Consider the following 16,036-nt stretch of genomic DNA (forward strand, 5'->3'; position numbering starts at 1 on the left):
CAAATGCTACTCTACCTTTCTTTTGGAGATATTTATCGACTTGAATCTCGGCCTATGGATCTGCTGTCCGGGGGCCATGGAGATGACATAGTTGTTGCCATCTTAGTCGTCGGAATGGGAAGTGGCAGGAGCATATGCCCTCAATGTTCTTTACTTCCCAATTTCTCCTCCTCACATCAATATATTCAAAGCAAAATGACCTATAAGCTATTATATGACATCAAAAGCTCAGCTTTAATTATTGCATTGGTCCTTGTTCCTATCGTTGTTCTCATCTTCGTTGTTGTCAGCGCTCTTGCGTGTTCTAATTACTGGAGCGTTCATTCCCTCAAAGAATCGTGCCTGTCGTGCCTGTCTTGCTTCAGTCTTTGGAAGCAACAGAGACACAGGGAGATCCCGTCGGACTCAGAGGCCTGTCCCGTCAGACCTCACTCGGATTTAATTTGTGCCACAGAGGCTTCAGATATTCGGATTGACTTTGAGCCCTCTGTCAGGAACAGAGAACATATTTAGATACCGCGACACCATGGAGGACACACAAACTACGCCGATCACTGTGCTCAAACGCCGCACCCAATGCCTCACATCCATACATAGAGCCAACTCGACATCTAGCTCTCTTTCGAGCCTGTCATATCCACAGATCCCTTCTCGCGGCTCGTCCCTTTCTGCCAGTGTGGAATGCGATCCAAGCGAGCTTGCAGCATCAACCAGAACCCCATCTCTCAGTGATAGTCTTTACAATATCAATGTGGTAAAAACTCGACAGGATCATGCTGCAACTTCCCGAGGTATTCGCAAGACTGCTCTTGATGCGAATCAAGACCCCTTTATCGACCAGGTAATCCCTACATTGGTGTCAATGGTATTGTTCCTACTGACTATCTGTTACAGACCTCGCGCTACCTTGTTGGTCCTCGAAGAGGACTCATGACCCAGAGTGGATATCAATGGGCACCACAACTGCTTGTTCGCTGGAGCTCTGGGTCTTATGGTTCTATAGAGCCATGCCTCTCGTCGAAGTCAGTCTCGGATTCTGGGGCAATGGAACCACCAGCATATCCCATCTCGAAACACAAATCCAGAGTCGATAGTACTCGGTCTTTGTCAAACATGCTGCGCCCAGGGTCATCCGGATTACTTTGTCCGTTGGAGTTTCCTGTCGCGTTTGCCACTATGAGATCCTACACAGGGTGGCCGTGCATGAGCACAGATTCGATGTCTGTATGGGCGTCAGTGAATGTATCTGCTGATGTTGAGTCAATTTCCCTGCCTGAAACCTCGAGCCTTGCACCCCTTGACATTATTATACTTTTTGATAACTTGTGAGTCAACCCCACTGGCTTACTCGTCAAAGAAAACACTTGTGCTGACCATAAAATAGGCAGCAATCTTCTGTTAGCCTTTTGACGCCAATGGTCCTGGCATCTTCTGTGCTTGCTTCAAATTTGGCCCTCAACAGTGACAGAATAGCTGTAGCATGTGTTGACGGAAGTTTTAGAAACGGGTTCGAGCTATTGCTTCCGTTGGGGTTCCACTCATTCGAGGCGTTGAGAACTGCTCTGAATGCCTTGTCTCTCCTCCATCTGAAGAAGAAAACGAGCAAATTCCCCGACGCAGGTAACTCTATCCGACAGGCATCTCGACTCTTTTATCCCTCTCCTAGAGCTGCGTTTTGTCATCTGATATTCATTTCCTCGTGTCCCCCAGAAAATCTGTTTATATCTGGCGTGGACACGGCTATTGGTATCCATACAATCTCTCCTCAGCTTCGCTTTCCTCTTGACACAGCAAACCATCCACTTGGCTGGCACATTTTCTATGATGCTGATGGCGATGATCCACGATCCGGCGAAGTTCATTTTATGCGAAAGGTCTCTAAAATCATTCGGCAGCTTCGTACTGGTCTCAGCCCTGGGGCCCTGTCAGACTTAAAACTGTTTGTTGAGCAGGGCCACGGATGCCAGTTTCAGTCGGCAATGGAAGACTGCCATCTGGCACGGCTACGGCCAGGGGAGACCTGGACCTTCAAAGTTAAAATGGATGTGCCGATCGGGTTTTACCAGGAAGCTCACTTGACTGAACATCCCGTGCTAGAAGACTTGATCAGGCAGATCAACAGTGTTCTAAAGGCATATTCGTCTGAGCCGGTTGCGCAGCATGTTCTAAGCGCCCGCCTCGAACATCAGCACTCTTTGCTACCGAAACCGCATACTATTTGTTTGGAAACTCATTGCACCATCTCGCGCACTCCAGGTGTGCCGTCCCGTCCTTCTGGCGATCATCGCAGTGTCTCAGCGTTAATGTCGTATGAACTGGATGACGACGCTATCAGTATCAGCTTGGGATCTGCAAGCGAACTCAGTTGAGATCGACTGCTTGAATTGCTCTTTTGGAATCATCGCACTATTCTTAGGGACCTTGTGGTTGATTTGCTCGTGACAGACTTGGGTTATGCCTGATATTTGTACCTCTATAGGAAGGCTCTCTTACCCTTTAAGTATAGCTTCCAATTGGAACCAACTCTTTATTCAATTAATGAAGTGAAACTCCTCGTGTTCCAATCCAGTGCTAGAGCTGAGTATAGCGTAGGACACATAACCACAAAAAACGTCACAATTCTTTCTCAACGCTGGCAAAACTCGACAGCATAAAGTATCAGATGCGAGGATAGACATTACCCGCCATCCGCCATGTCTCTTTGATTAAATCTGCACATTTCTCTCCGATGCCATAAGCCGGCATCTGGGTATGTCCTCCATGTAACGTAGGCATGACACTGCAATCAGCAACTCTAAGCCCCGAAACACCCCTGACTTGCAATTTCTCATTGAGAACAGCCATGGGATCATCCTTTTTCCCCATGGCACAAGTCCCCGCCGCATGGTAGCCTGTGAACAAAAAGTCAGTAAACAAACAGGGCCACACGCAATTCCAATACTCCGCCAACTCACAAGTAGTCGCGTGCTGCTTCACATACGGAACCCACTCCTCCCTCGATTTATAAGTATGATGATTCAAATTCGGCGGCCAAGAACCCTTAACAATATCCTTAGTCCCAGCACCCTGCATAACAACCTCATTCCCAAACCGACAAGCCTCACTAAGGACCAACAGATCAAGTGGATCAGCCAGATAATTACAATCGACAACCGGGTTCACCGACGGATCCGCCGATTCGAGCACCACCGACCCACGAGACTTCGGTGCAAACAGCTCTGCAATCATGGAAAACGCGTGCTGGTTATTAGTCGGGAGTTGGTCGTATTGCTTGGGACCACCGTAGCACTCCGTGCTGAAAAACTCGATGTTTGGCTGTTGTGGTGTGAGGCCCATGGGGTCACGGCCTGGTTTGCGGGCAGCGTTTTTCCAAAGAGGCTCATCTTTTAGTCGGTCGTCGAGACGCGCGAAAGCAAAGCTACCAAAGGGGAAACTGGATAGGAAGCCGGTTCTTTGCTCTTTCCATTGTGCGTAGGTTCGGTCGAAGTTGTCGTTGTGGTAGACGTGGTGGTCGTTTGTTAGGCCTTGTTCTTCGGTTTCATAGAACATGAATACGATCTAGAGGGTGGAGAGTTAGAATGATTCATGCTGGTATTAATAGCTGTGTAGAGATTACTGACAAGGTGGTCCATGAGGTTCTTTCCCACGCCTGGGAGATCGACCAATGAAGGAATATTGTGCTGTTTTAACTCTGCCTTTGGGCCGATGCCGGATCGAAGGAGGATTGCGGGACTGCAGTAGGCGCCTGCAGAGATGATGATTTCCTTTCGGGCATAGTAGACGCTGGACCTGCCATCTGAGGTTTGCGTGACTACGCCGGAAGCGCGGGTCTCTTTTGCCTGCTTGCTGAAGATGATTTTGTCGACAGTAGTATCGGTCTTGATGGTGATGTTCCCACGGTGGTTCTTGTTAGTCACGAAATCAGCGCCTGTTGTCCGCGTGCCCTGGTACACTGTTCGGGGTACATGGCCACATCCTTGCGCAACATCGCCAGTGCTGAACATATCATGGTGCAAGGGCATGCCTTGCGAGGCATAAGAGTGGAGCAGGAGCTGGGAGATTGGCGCTAGATCGTGCGGCTCTGTGTGAAGAGGCCCAGAGTATCCGTGACTCTCTTTGTCTGCCTGAAACCATGCCTTCGGGTGGAAGGTCTCCGACTACTCATGTTTGTTAGTACCTACTTAGGCATTGTCATCAATACTGGCGTGGAACCATGCCGCCTACCTTTCTCATATACTTAAAGAACTCTTCTCCGCTCCATCCATCTAGCCCCCAGTCATCATAATCCTGCTTATTGCCACGGATGCAAAGCGTGCCATTGCACCCGCTGGATCCCCCAAGGAATCGGCCACGACTCAGCTTCACTTGACGGTTGTCAACTCCTGTCATTGGAGGAGTGATGAAGTTCCAGTCGGTCTCGGCATCGAAGTTGTTTGACCACCTGATCTGTCAGTAACAATGGATGCACCAACTAGGCTTCTGTAGCTCACCCGCCGGTCATATGAACATTCTCCAGGTCCTTATTATGCTGTCCAGCCTCCAGCAGCAAGACTCTGACTTCAGGGTTTTCAGCTAGACGACCGGCAACCACACAGCCAGAGGTTCCTCCTCTACCTCATTGTTAACAAGATTCTAAGCTTCTCTTGATAGGTATCTTACCCGCAGACAATATAGTCATAGGTATCCTCAACAGAAGCCATGGTGTAGATTCCAGATCTCGACTGTATAAAGATGGCAAATGAAAGAACAACAGCCAAAAGCATGAAATTCGAGCTCGCCAGCTTGTTACACCGTACTTTTGAAATAGCGGAGTGGAGCGGAGGTGATTCCGCATATCTTCATGTTTTGGGGTAGCTTAGGGTAATCTTACCTGTTTCTGTACACAATCGGAGATAGGCCCATTCGCATGCATTAGAGGCATGGTCCGGTGAAGTGCTAGTGTAATGCCCGAATAGATGCCAAGACGGCCGAGGAACCACCTAAAGTGTGGAGTTTGCGGAATACGGAATTCACCTTCCGCTTGAGGCCATAGTATCGCAGTCGATCACTGACTTGGATTTCATTGGACTTTAGGACTCACAGCTTGTATCACCGAAGTAATTTTATACTTCAATTGATCAACCTGATTTAAAGCGCACAGTCTCTAGACCATATTTGGCACATGCGTTTATCTTCGTGTATTTCGTTTGTATACCCGAGGTCAAAAACGGGATGGTTCCGCATCTCTGCATATGCACCTATAAAACTGACTTTGATGGTCTATTACTGAGATGCCGAGAAATTCGTCAAAGTAGGGGCCTCGTCCCGGATAACTTTCTTTCCCCACATCGGATCCCCATCATCGTCAAACTCGGCCCACTGGAAGAAAGAACACCCTTCCTTTCCTGGTGCAAATCCAGCATAGCACATCCACATGTATCTCCCTCGCGTCTCATGCTTGCGTTGTGCACACCGGAGAATTGTGTGTTCGCCACACTTGCAACGTGGCGTGTAGCGTGGATGTAAAGTATCACGATACCAACGATATGTGATATTGATACGTCTGTTCCCGGAGATCGGATGTGGGGAAATGGTTCGAGCTGGAGCGATAGAGTGTTTCCACTCCTCTTGCATCTCTGCATGCATAATAAGGAGAGAATTGTGTGGAAGATGGATTGAGATTTGGCCTTGGGCGTCAACGCGTGCAGCCGATGTAGTCTGGTTCCGGGCAAAATTTGTAACTGGACCAGTTTTATCGGCTTTGTGATCATCTTCAGCAGTCTCGTCGTCTTCCTGAGGTACTATCTGACGGACTCGGAATTCGCGTGCCACGCCCAAGCTCAGGCTTCCTATCACCGGGTGAGGACCGAGATAGGTGAGTTCGTCGGAGTGATATCCCACGCTTTCACTCGGCCCGTCATAGCAGTTGACAAATGCTGCGTTAGGCCGCCACTCTTTTGGGGACTGGTACTGTAACTTCTTTCCGTCAGGATAAACGTCTCGGATTCGTTTGTTGATCTCGTTGTTGATAATTCTCTGTACTTGGGATGACACTGCTCGTAGCTGTGGTGTTGCCTGGCGCACATTTGACCGATATGTGCCACCGTAGGTATATTCCGAGGTCTGTTGCCGGTGTTCTTCGGGTGTAGAGACATACACGGCATGTGTGTGGGGACTCTGGACAGTCCGGTTGAAGAGTTGAAAGTCATACCGAGAAAAGTGTTTAGATTCATCAAGTAATTCAAGCAGAAGTGTATCTGCTTCTTTAGCCGGTAAGAAGTTGTGAATGATAGTACAAGGTGTGTAGGTGGTAATGTCCTCAGGCGAGTAAAGATGTAGAGTTTTGCCCTTCTTTGGAGGCGGAAGGATTCTCTTTCGCGCATTTTCATGCATGGGTTTCATGCTCCCATCTTCAGCTGTTGTAAAAACGTGTGATGAGAGAGATGTCTGTACGCCGAATGATGAGGCAACAGCTCGTTTTTTGCTCACGGTTGTGCCTGCTGTGAAGTCTTTTACGGAGAGGAGGTCGGCAACATTCTCCACAGACCCTTCACAGGATACAAGTATATCCAATAGCTCGTCCTGTTTGATGGCCGGGAAGAGAGATAGCAGTATTGCTAGCTTGGTATCAGTGGTGTCTTCGCGGGGATCCGGTGACTCGTGCTTAGGCTCCTCATTCGGATTCAAGAGCCGTGGACGTTTCCTCGATATGAAGCCATCCATATTTCAAGTCCCATTCTTTCGAGGCTCTGAAAAGTGATGAATGCGCCTCGGGATGGATGAATGCCTAAAGTGATTGATAAGCCTCATGGATCATAAAATGCTTATCGGCACATGATTGCTGTCGAAGTGACCAATCGGATCACGATGTCATAGATGCACACCCGGAATGAGACTATTACGTCTCCACAGGGCTGTCTTCTCAATGGCTTGGGATATTCTATATAGCACCCAGGCTCTAATCATAACTTTGAATTTGATGTGACTCGCTATTTGACTAAGAAATGAAACCTACCTTCATTTTCAACCCCAGCACTAATACCGGGTAGGTAGTCTAATTGCACGTTATATATTGAAAAGTCGTTTGGGACTATGTATTTCCAGTCATTCTTCTAGTTACAGCTTTAAGAAGGGCGGAAAGGACTCACAAAAAGAAACCCAAAAAGGATATTCCAAACCGTTTCTTAGTCTTCCTAGACCACTCGCTTCACTCAGACGACTCGGTCTTTCCAGCCTGCAAGAGTCTAAGAGAACCCACATCTTGGATACTTAGCGCTTCCTTATTCACGTACCTGCGCTTTAGGTGGAGAAAGGGTTGTCCATTAGCTAATCTTTTCAGTCCTGTTGTTCCTCGAGCACTTTTCACGCTCTTCTTTCAACGCCTGGTTCATTGAAAGGTTCGGTCACAATTTCAACCGCTATTGCTTTTCCTCACGTTGTTATCCCCCGCGTTAATGGTGACCTGACTTCCATCTCTATACGGTTTTATCAATCCAATTGGGGTCAGATCGGTCTATTTTCGTTGCATTTGAAATGGCAAATGCACCTGACCGAAGTCTTGTTTTCATACGGATTTTTGAAGTTGGGACATACTTGTTTCTATAATACGCCCTGTTCAGTTCGAGCCGCAGGATAATGGCTTTTAAAAGCCGGCTTAACGATTAATATTGATTTATCTGTCTCGACTGTGATACATGGTTCAATTTCCCCTATCTTGAATTTATGAGGTTTTGCTTAATTGAATTAACCCAAGAGTCTGCTACCAGTGCACTAGATTCTCGTGATATTCACTTTCTCAGCGATAATACGGTCCCGGCCGCCTTAGCCACCCACTTTTCTAGGTCACTTGTCATCTTTACCGAATCCACGGCTGGGTACGCTAGTGGCGGCGCCATCACTGTGAGCCTTGCTATTTCGTGCGCGTGTAAGAGCAGCGTCAAGCTACCAGTATCGATAAATTGCGGCAAGGCTTGGAGAGAATGAAACTTGGGGGGAGGGGTTTTTCACTTAATCCTCGGGAGGAGATCATACGAAGGCAAGTACGGCTCTTCTTGCGATATAATGAGAAGGAACTATACGTATAGATATCCCCCCCGGGATGAACACTAGTCAAATTGTGTCAGTTTCAGCATAAATACATTTCCTCAAACTAGAAGACTTAAAGGAATGTCGAATTAGTGAAAGCAATTTGGAAAACAATTCAAAGCGCTAGCTTGATACACTCCTCCATTTACCATCTCCCAAGTATACATTCCCCTCTCGATGATAGTCAACCAACCATTTCATTTGCCGAAGCCCATCAAAGACCTCTACCAATGCATCGAGTGCCACCATCGTCCACCCGTGATAACTCCCACGATATTCTCTAGCTTGAGATACACCTTCCATATCGGGTTTCGCAAGCGGGTGATCGCCGATCCTCGAATCTGGGAAATTCTCCTCAACAACCTTCACCCAACATCCACCCACATCTGCATCCTCCTCAGCCATCGAGGAAAGATCTAAAACACATTTCAAGTGCGCTAACGCCTCGTCATCTAGCATCAAGCATATGCGCAGTCTGCTCGGAAGTTCTGTTTCTGGTATCCTAAGCGACACCTTGAAATCATGGAAAGCCTGCCGGACCGCTTCTTCGTCCAGTTTGGAGTATATCTCTGGCGAGCTAAAAACCTTGGAGGCATATGTCGTTGTGAGGGTTTCTATTTCTTCATCGGAACCTGTAAATGTCCGGTGCAAGGCCCGGTGCACGGAATTATTGAGACAGCGCAGGAATACGGGGAGAAGGCGTTTGGTTTCTGGAGCGTACGAGGTGCGGTAGATGATAGGCCCCCATGATAGGGTGAGAAAGTCACGTTCTGGGCCTGGAGGTAGGGATCTCAGCCCTGGCAATGCTCCGAGTCGGCAGACTTCTTCATTAAGGAATACACCGGCCGGAGATGTATAGTGCTTTGACACGGGCATTGGGTTGTCGCGTCCCTGTGTGGGTGCTGTTTTGGTATCATATTGTTTTGACCTTATCATGGCGGTCGATTTATATGTCAATAATATATTCAATCAGAATTGAATCCAGCAGACTCGGAAGCAAATTTCAGAAGAGGCCAACCATGGCGTCATTCCCATACTTTGCAGGGGCTGAGGCAAAATAACCTCGGCGTGGCTCACCTTGTGGTTATTTGATATGATTGGCTCAGATCTATGCTCTTGAAATGGAAAATTGAGGGTCTAGAATGGTTCCTTACTACCGTTGCAATTAGGGCTGGATGCAGCTACAGATGTAGCTCGTTGACGTCAATATCACAAACACCATATACTCACCTTAGCCATCTATGAAAACAGTGTGACATTTGTGCAGAATCTAAGTAAGTAGCAACATAGTGGACTGTGAAGAGAAAAAAAAATGTGTTGATAGACATGCTGCAAATTGATCAAAACAAGAAGAACTGGCGCCACCACCCCGGCTAAAGCAACGATACTGTGTACTATGTACATTGACACAATACTTCGTCATACCAAGCCATGACACCTGTTGGATGGAATATATAATTCATCCGACATCCAACTAACTAGTACAACATTGTACTCCACACAGATAGTGCCATAAGTTAGGACAGTCGTGGTTTTTACCTATGAAATATATATCTCAACTTCAACTACGTATATATCTCAATCAATATACATTCATTTTCTATATAATCTTCTTTTATATAGGGAATTGATAATGACCGAAAAGCCTAGTACTCAGAGTATACAAAACTAGTTAAGGTATAGGAGCGGTACCTAGTTAGGAAGGTGTATCTAATTCGGTAGAGATGAGAGCATCGAAGGGGCGTTCGCGAGTACCAACTCCCTATTAAAATGCAGGTATAGGTAATAAATCAAAGGCGAACGTGAAAGTATAGTTAGAAAAGGCCGTGCCTGAAAGCCAAGGAAGGACCTCGGCTCATTTGATCCCCGCAATCCCGAGATCATACGCCGAATCTGAACTTGACATCTTCGTGACCATTGATGTTTATGCTTTTGATACCCTAGCTCGCTTGAAGATCTCACTTTCTCACTTTCTCTATATTCCCCCTCGAGCGACCGGCGCGGAACAGTCGCTCATCATGCTCCATTACCGCACACAAGGATATCAGGGTTGCGCTGTCAAATACTCCCCATTCTTTGACAATCGGCTAGCTGTTGCAAGTTCTTCAAACTTTGGCCTAGTTGGCAATGGCCGCCTGCATATCTTGGAGTTGACTGCGAATGGAATCCAACCGCTAAAATGGTAAGTGGGATATTCGCAGACCCCGCGGAGTGCGCAACGGAGTCGGAAGTAAGAACCTAATTCTAACCATTTCGCGTTATCATAACTTCCAGGTTCACGACACAGGACTCATTATATGATCTCGCATGGTCCGAACTCCACGAGAACCAAGTCCTCGCCGCATCAGGCGACGGCAGCATCAAGCTATTCGACTGCACAGCGGACGAATTCCCAATCTCAAACTGGAAAGAACACGCACGGGAAGTATTCAGCGTGAGCTGGAACCCAGTCGCAAAAGACCGCTTCTGCTCAAGTAGCTGGGACGGCACAGTCCGTATCTGGTCGCCGCATCGCCCGCAGTCCCTCCTCACCCTCCCAACACACAGCTGCACCTACTCCGCATCATTCTGTCCACACAGCCCAGACGTAATCTCATGCGTGACGTCAGACTCATACGTGCGCGTTTTCGATCTCCGCACCCCGGCCTCCGCCTCAAACCACCTCGTCACTCAGATTCCCATCCACGCCGGTCCCCCCGCGCCTGCAATCCCCGGCCAGCCGGGCGGTCCTGCCCCGCCCGCTGAGGCTCTCACCCACGACTGGAACAAGTACCGGCCCACTGTTTTAGCTACGGCGGGTGTTGACCGTGCTATTCGGACGTTTGATATCCGGGCCCCGCAACAAGGACCGTTGACCACTATGCTCGGACATGAATACGCGGTGCGGAAAGTGGCTTGGTCACCGCATCTTTCTAATGTCCTTTTAAGTGCTAGCTACGATATGACTTGTCGAGTGTGGAGTGACCGGTCAGACGCGGGCCCGGGCGGGGATATGGATATGATGCGCGCTGGTCCAGTGGTTGGCGCGGAGCTAGGGCGCATGGGTAGACATACCGAGTTTGTAACAGGCGTGGACTGGTGTTTGTTTGGAAGTGAGGGCTGGTGTGCTAGTGTTGGCTGGGATGAGAGTCTATATGTGTGGGATGTGCGAGCTACGATGTCATAGGATATTTGAAACCAATTATATATGGCTCTGGCAGGGTCCAAAGCTTTATCATTTTTTTCTAGGTGCAACGGAGCTATGCTAGTAGGAACTTACAGGTTATGTCTGTTTAAGGTATCGGCTGCCAGGTAGGCTGTTGTCGGAACAGAATGCATAACTTGAAAGAGATTGATCATTGTATTTCGTAATTTTTATGCCGGAAAGACACAATGCATAGTGCGATGTAAAAACAAAAGCGTCACAGTTGCCTATTTCCCGGACTTAAGCATTAAGCCTTGTGTTTGAACTATGCAGCGACTTAATGACTCGAAAACGGCTGGTATTCCAGAACCGTGCAAAAATAACTCCGAGTCAAGACAAGAGGCTCACAGTCTTCACACCATCCATGTTGGGTATTTGAGAGCATGGAGACTTGGGATCCACGGTCAATGTGACAATATCGGCCCATGCCCACAGCTTCTCAACAATCTATGCCCTTGAATGCTTGTGATTCAGCAACAGAGCAATCTATTTGCCGCCCAGTCTGCCCTCGAGCTTCTTGCGCTCGCTATCCCGAAGCGCAGCAACCTCTTCCTTGGTGGCATTAACAGCAGCATGCACCTGGTTGAATGGGTTCTCCTCGCTCTTCTCGAATTCCTTCCGGCAGAGATCCATACGCTGGTTCCGGCGCAGACCGGGGTTTTCCTGCTCAATCTCTGGCAAGCGCCTCTCCTCGAATGCGGCATATGCGGCCTTGAATCGGCGCTCGGGGTGTCGGTCGATCTTGGATGTGTCCTTCGAGGCCAGGGACAGGGCGTCTAGGGCGTTGTCGATACCAGTGGCGCTGAGAGCAGTATCCTTCTTCCTGCCCGCAGGAGCATCATCCAACTGTGAAAGATCGAGGCCGCGAGTCTTCTTTTGTGCGGTCTTGGCGTTCGCGCCTTTGGCTTTTGCTGGTTGAGAGGCTTCTTCCTCGGCGAGTAGGGCGTCGCGCTCGGCCTTCTTGCGGGCGGCTTCGGCTTTCTTAGCTTCGGAATCTTCCCTGGAGATTGAGGGTGATTAGCTCGGTACTTGAGGACATGTTCTCTGAGAGGTTGAGATCGCATACTTCTTAGCGTTGCTCTTGGATCCCTTCTTCCATTCCTTTTCCTCCTCTGCAGCCTTCTTCTGGTCCTCAGATGCCTTCTTCGATGCTGCAGCTTCCGCTTTCTGTACGGCACTGTTAGCCTTTGTCCAAATGATCTTATGCTCGAGGGATGTGGCAATAATAGCGGGGGCGGGGTTTAATAAAAACATACACGAGCGTTTCCGGCGACCTTCTTGGTGTTCTCACCTGCTGATTTCTTGCCTGCCATGGTGAAATATGATATACAAACTAAACACTGGACAGAATCTGAGGTATGGATGTGAAAAGAAAAAGGTGGAATCGAGTTTCTACTACATGATCTGATCCGCGGGACCAATATGCCGACTCCGATGAAGGCGGTGACTCTGTCCTTGGCCCGTGCGTTGTAATTCATGCCTTATGAAGGTGGCACCCAACCTTGGAAGTTCCCCGGCATTTGTAATCTCCCTATCTCGCCTGGGCAGCTCTTGAAGCTGTCTGTCTGTCTTCTTCCGGCCATTTGTGCTATGGCCTTGGTATTTGTGATTTGACATCTGTGGGGCTTGATTTGATTTGCGCTTTGTCACTGCCGATTTCACATTTACCGGCTAGTGAGACAAGCAGTGTTCCTCCCTACTATGATCTGATCGTCCGTCACAATGGCTTTGCTCTTCCGCTTTCTACAGGCGTTCGCCTTACTGCTCCTCGCGAGCGCAGTTGTCGCTGAACACACCTCTAATTGGGCAGTACTCGTATCTACCTCTCGCTTCTGGTTCAATTACCGCCACCTCGCCAATGTCCTCTCACTATACCGAACCGTCAAACGGCTCGGCATTCCCGATTCACAGATTATCCTCATGCTCCCCGATGATATGGCTTGCAACCCCCGAAATGCTTTCCCGGGCACCGTCTACAGTAACGCAGACCGCGCAGTCGATCTATATGGTGACAACATCGAAGTGGACTACAGGGGGTACGAAGTGACCGTGGAGAACTTCATCCGACTCTTGACCGACCGCCTCGACGAAGACGTGCCGCGCAGTAAGCGCCTGGGATCTGACGCCGGCAGCAATGTACTAGTATACATGACCGGACATGGAGGCGATCAATTCCTAAAGTTTCAGGACGCCGAAGAGATCGGCGCGTGGGATCTTGCGGACGCGTTTGGACAGATGTGGGAGAAAAAGCGCTACCATGAGCTGTTGTTCATGATCGACACTTGCCAGGCCAATACGATGTACACACATTTCTACTCGCCCAACATCGTGGCGACAGGCTCCAGCGAGATTGACCAGTCTTCCTATTCCCACCATGCGGACAACGACGTCGGCGTCGCTGTCATTGATCGCTGGACATACTATGTTCTTGAATTCCTCGAGACACAAGTCACAAGTGTCACTTCTAAACTCAACCTAGGAGACTTGTTCGATTCTTACGATGAGTCGAAGATTCACTCCCAGCCGGGTGTCCGGTGGGACCTGTTCCCTGGAGGCGAGCAAGAAGGCCGCCTGCGGACCGTGGTTGATTTCTTCGGCAATGTCCAGAACGTGGAAGTTGAGAATGCCAATGCTACTGAACCTGGCTCTCTTAAGGAAGATTTGGCTGAAATTGCGCGACTTGTAGAGAAGTGGCAAAAGCGTGACGAGGAATATTCAGCCATACTTGGTGATTCCACTGGAAATGTCACCGAAGACCTACATTCATCACTTGCGCATCTGAAGCTGAAGAGCACTGTTGGGCCGACCAAAATGGCGGACGACAGCAACTGGGGCAAGCGGTTAGTTGGAATCTCTGTCGTTGGTGCATGCACCGCCATCTGGGTGGCTGGATCGATTTTAGGCCGCTCGTCTGTTTAATATTTCGCAACAGAGTACCAAGTCTTCTTTGCTTTGGTTGCAACCTTGATTTTTTTCTTCTCCCTGGACTTGTGGATGTATGGCCATAATGTCTTCACTGGAATGGGTTTGGAGAATATAGCATGTTCATGGCGCAAGGCGTTACCTCTGTGATTATTGAATTTGAAAGATATCCATCAAACAGCCCATGGGAAACACTATGCTTTTGAGATACGTAGCCAAAGTAACCATCCTACTAAAGATGTAACTAACCAAGATGCCGTAAGGTATGCTATATATGTCTCTTCGGGCAGGGATATTGTTTGCATCCGATTGCAGCACTGCGTATTAGCATACATGCTTTCAGATGCTGATTCCAAAGGTCGTTAAGCATCATGCAAATGCAGAAATATATAGAAGCTTCGCTCTGATAGATGATATCCAGCTTCATTCTTTTTTATATACCAATAAAGGTTGTCGAACCATCTCTAGCTCATAAATGCCAGCCGCTTTCTTCCCATGAGATGTCAACCGTCATCTCTTACATCGGAAGGTCACAAAGCGATAATTATCCTAAGACAATAGAGAAGCCATCGTGTCTTTACCAGGAACACTGTTCAGTGGCTACTCTATTGGGACCCCTTTGACCACCACCGGGGAAGCTCAAAAACTCCTTGATCAGCCCAAGGAGTCGCAATATCCACCACATCGAAATACAAGCCCTGGCCATTCCGAGACGTCGTTGGGGAAGCGAGAGCGCCAAGTCAGGGCTTTAAGATCAACACCAGGATAAGTCCGATCACCGAAAGCTCCTCTGCTCCCAGAGGAGAGAGAACCCTCACGGGTCCGGCAATACAGAATTCTCCCCAAGAGAGCTTGGGTCGTCTTTATACGGATCAAATCCATGTACTTGATTTCCATCATGTAGATGAGAACACACCAATTAATCAGCAAGCCGCTACCATCCATGGGGAATACTCGAAAGGTCAGTTTGAGAAGATACCTACAACATTGCTTTGTTGCAAGCAATGAATGACGCTGATCTCACCACAGTTCGGCCTATGGATTTCTCTGAACAGCTCTTGGAGGAATTCCTCAAAAGTGTGTGTGAAGAGAGAGGCTATGTCAATCTAGTTGTATACTAGGGTTGGTATAATCTAGCTAGCCGAAAGAAAGAGGAGCTTTTCCCGCTCCTTCGCCAGCATGGAATCGTGTTTTCACGCTTACAGGTTCGTACATATACATACTGTCACTCCCAGTCAATATCACACCCAGCCAGCTAATAACCTGTAGCCCTTCCACTCGCTCCATGACTGCCCAAAGGACCAGCGTCGATGCAGACGGGACCTGGTATGGTAGCATGTACAATATGCATGCTAATAATGCAGATTTCAGAGCGACCATTGTAAAGCTCCAAATTTCAGAATCTGAAGCCTGTCTTCGGTGGATCTACTACCATTCAAAGTTGCAGAAGGGTGATGATGTGATTCTGGAAACCAACTCGGGACCTGAGCTCACTCAGCATATCAAGAATATCGTTAAAGGGCCTTTACCAGCTGAGACCGTGATAAACTTGACTTGCTTTGCGGGAGACTGCGTGGTGGGTAGAAAGCGTGATTTGAACAAAGGATTTGCGCGTAAGACTCAATTTAGAGCATAGACGGAAGAGTTCGCGTAAAGCACCCAATTTGCATTGAGCAACAAAATGAACCACCCATATTTTGGAAGATCCATACCGGTTTTTAATTCAAGGAATTAAGAAGTAAGACATTCAAAGAAGTATTGAAGTAATAAATGAGCAAATATCGTCGAGTCGAGGTGATGAGGTATGGAATCTCGGCACGTGCCTCGACGCGTCGCGCTTGTCCACTTCCCCGGCGCTATGGGAGA

At 48.4% G+C, this 16,036-nt stretch overlaps 8 protein-coding genes across 8 annotated transcripts; 4 read left to right on the forward strand and 4 right to left on the reverse strand.

The window, feature by feature from the left end:
* Positions 1-526: 526 nt before the first annotated feature.
* Positions 527-2,369, forward strand: N7447_008285 (uncharacterized protein; the record flags this gene model as incomplete). Its single annotated transcript, XM_057232547.1, has 3 exons — positions 527-841; positions 895-1,325; positions 1,385-2,369. 3 exons carry the CDS (start codon positions 527-529, stop codon positions 2,367-2,369), a joined length of 1,731 nt encoding a protein of 576 aa, XP_057082089.1.
* Positions 2,370-2,658: 289 nt separating this feature from the next.
* Positions 2,659-4,700, reverse strand: N7447_008286 (GMC family oxidoreductase; the record flags this gene model as incomplete). Its single annotated transcript, XM_057232548.1, has 6 exons — positions 2,659-2,891; positions 2,955-3,558; positions 3,621-4,157; positions 4,225-4,441; positions 4,491-4,610; positions 4,660-4,700. 6 exons carry the CDS (start codon positions 4,698-4,700, stop codon positions 2,659-2,661), a joined length of 1,752 nt encoding a protein of 583 aa, XP_057082090.1.
* A 562-nt stretch (positions 4,701-5,262) lies between these two features.
* Positions 5,263-6,702, reverse strand: N7447_008287 (putative CUE domain protein; the record flags this gene model as incomplete). The annotated part of the gene is made up of 1 exon (XM_057232549.1): positions 5,263-6,702. The coding sequence occupies one exon, from the start codon at positions 6,700-6,702 to the stop codon at positions 5,263-5,265; it is 1,440 nt and encodes a 479-aa protein (XP_057082091.1).
* Positions 6,703-8,187: 1,485 nt separating this feature from the next.
* On the reverse strand, positions 8,188-9,000 carry N7447_008288 (uncharacterized protein; the record flags this gene model as incomplete). Its single annotated transcript, XM_057232550.1, has 1 exon — positions 8,188-9,000. The coding sequence occupies one exon, from the start codon at positions 8,998-9,000 to the stop codon at positions 8,188-8,190; it is 813 nt and encodes a 270-aa protein (XP_057082092.1).
* Positions 9,001-10,082: 1,082 nt separating this feature from the next.
* On the forward strand, positions 10,083-11,230 carry pex7 (putative peroxisome biosynthesis protein (Peroxine-7); the record flags this gene model as incomplete). Its single annotated transcript, XM_057232551.1, has 2 exons — positions 10,083-10,246; positions 10,339-11,230. The coding sequence occupies 2 exons, from the start codon at positions 10,083-10,085 to the stop codon at positions 11,228-11,230; spliced, it is 1,056 nt and encodes a 351-aa protein (XP_057082093.1).
* Positions 11,231-11,734: 504 nt separating this feature from the next.
* N7447_008290 (DUF1014 domain protein) lies at positions 11,735-12,561 on the reverse strand (the record flags this gene model as incomplete). Its single annotated transcript, XM_057232552.1, has 3 exons — positions 11,735-12,248; positions 12,315-12,415; positions 12,505-12,561. 3 exons carry the CDS (start codon positions 12,559-12,561, stop codon positions 11,735-11,737), a joined length of 672 nt encoding a protein of 223 aa, XP_057082094.1.
* A 409-nt stretch (positions 12,562-12,970) lies between these two features.
* N7447_008291 (GPI-anchored transamidase) lies at positions 12,971-14,167 on the forward strand (the record flags this gene model as incomplete). The annotated part of the gene is made up of 1 exon (XM_057232553.1): positions 12,971-14,167. The coding sequence occupies one exon, from the start codon at positions 12,971-12,973 to the stop codon at positions 14,165-14,167; it is 1,197 nt and encodes a 398-aa protein (XP_057082095.1).
* Positions 14,168-14,935: 768 nt separating this feature from the next.
* On the forward strand, positions 14,936-15,824 carry N7447_008292 (uncharacterized protein; the record flags this gene model as incomplete). The annotated part of the gene is made up of 3 exons (XM_057232554.1): positions 14,936-15,164; positions 15,406-15,746; positions 15,807-15,824. Coding segments are annotated over 3 exons (588 nt in total), but the record flags the coding sequence as incomplete, so codon positions are not given.
* Positions 15,825-16,036: the final 212 nt, after the last annotated feature.

The sequence above is a fragment of the Penicillium robsamsonii genome (genome assembly GCF_028829455.1).
Source record: "Penicillium robsamsonii strain IBT 29466 chromosome Unknown utg000005l_segment0_segment0, whole genome shotgun sequence".
NCBI lineage: Eukaryota > Fungi > Ascomycota > Eurotiomycetes > Eurotiales > Aspergillaceae > Penicillium > Penicillium robsamsonii.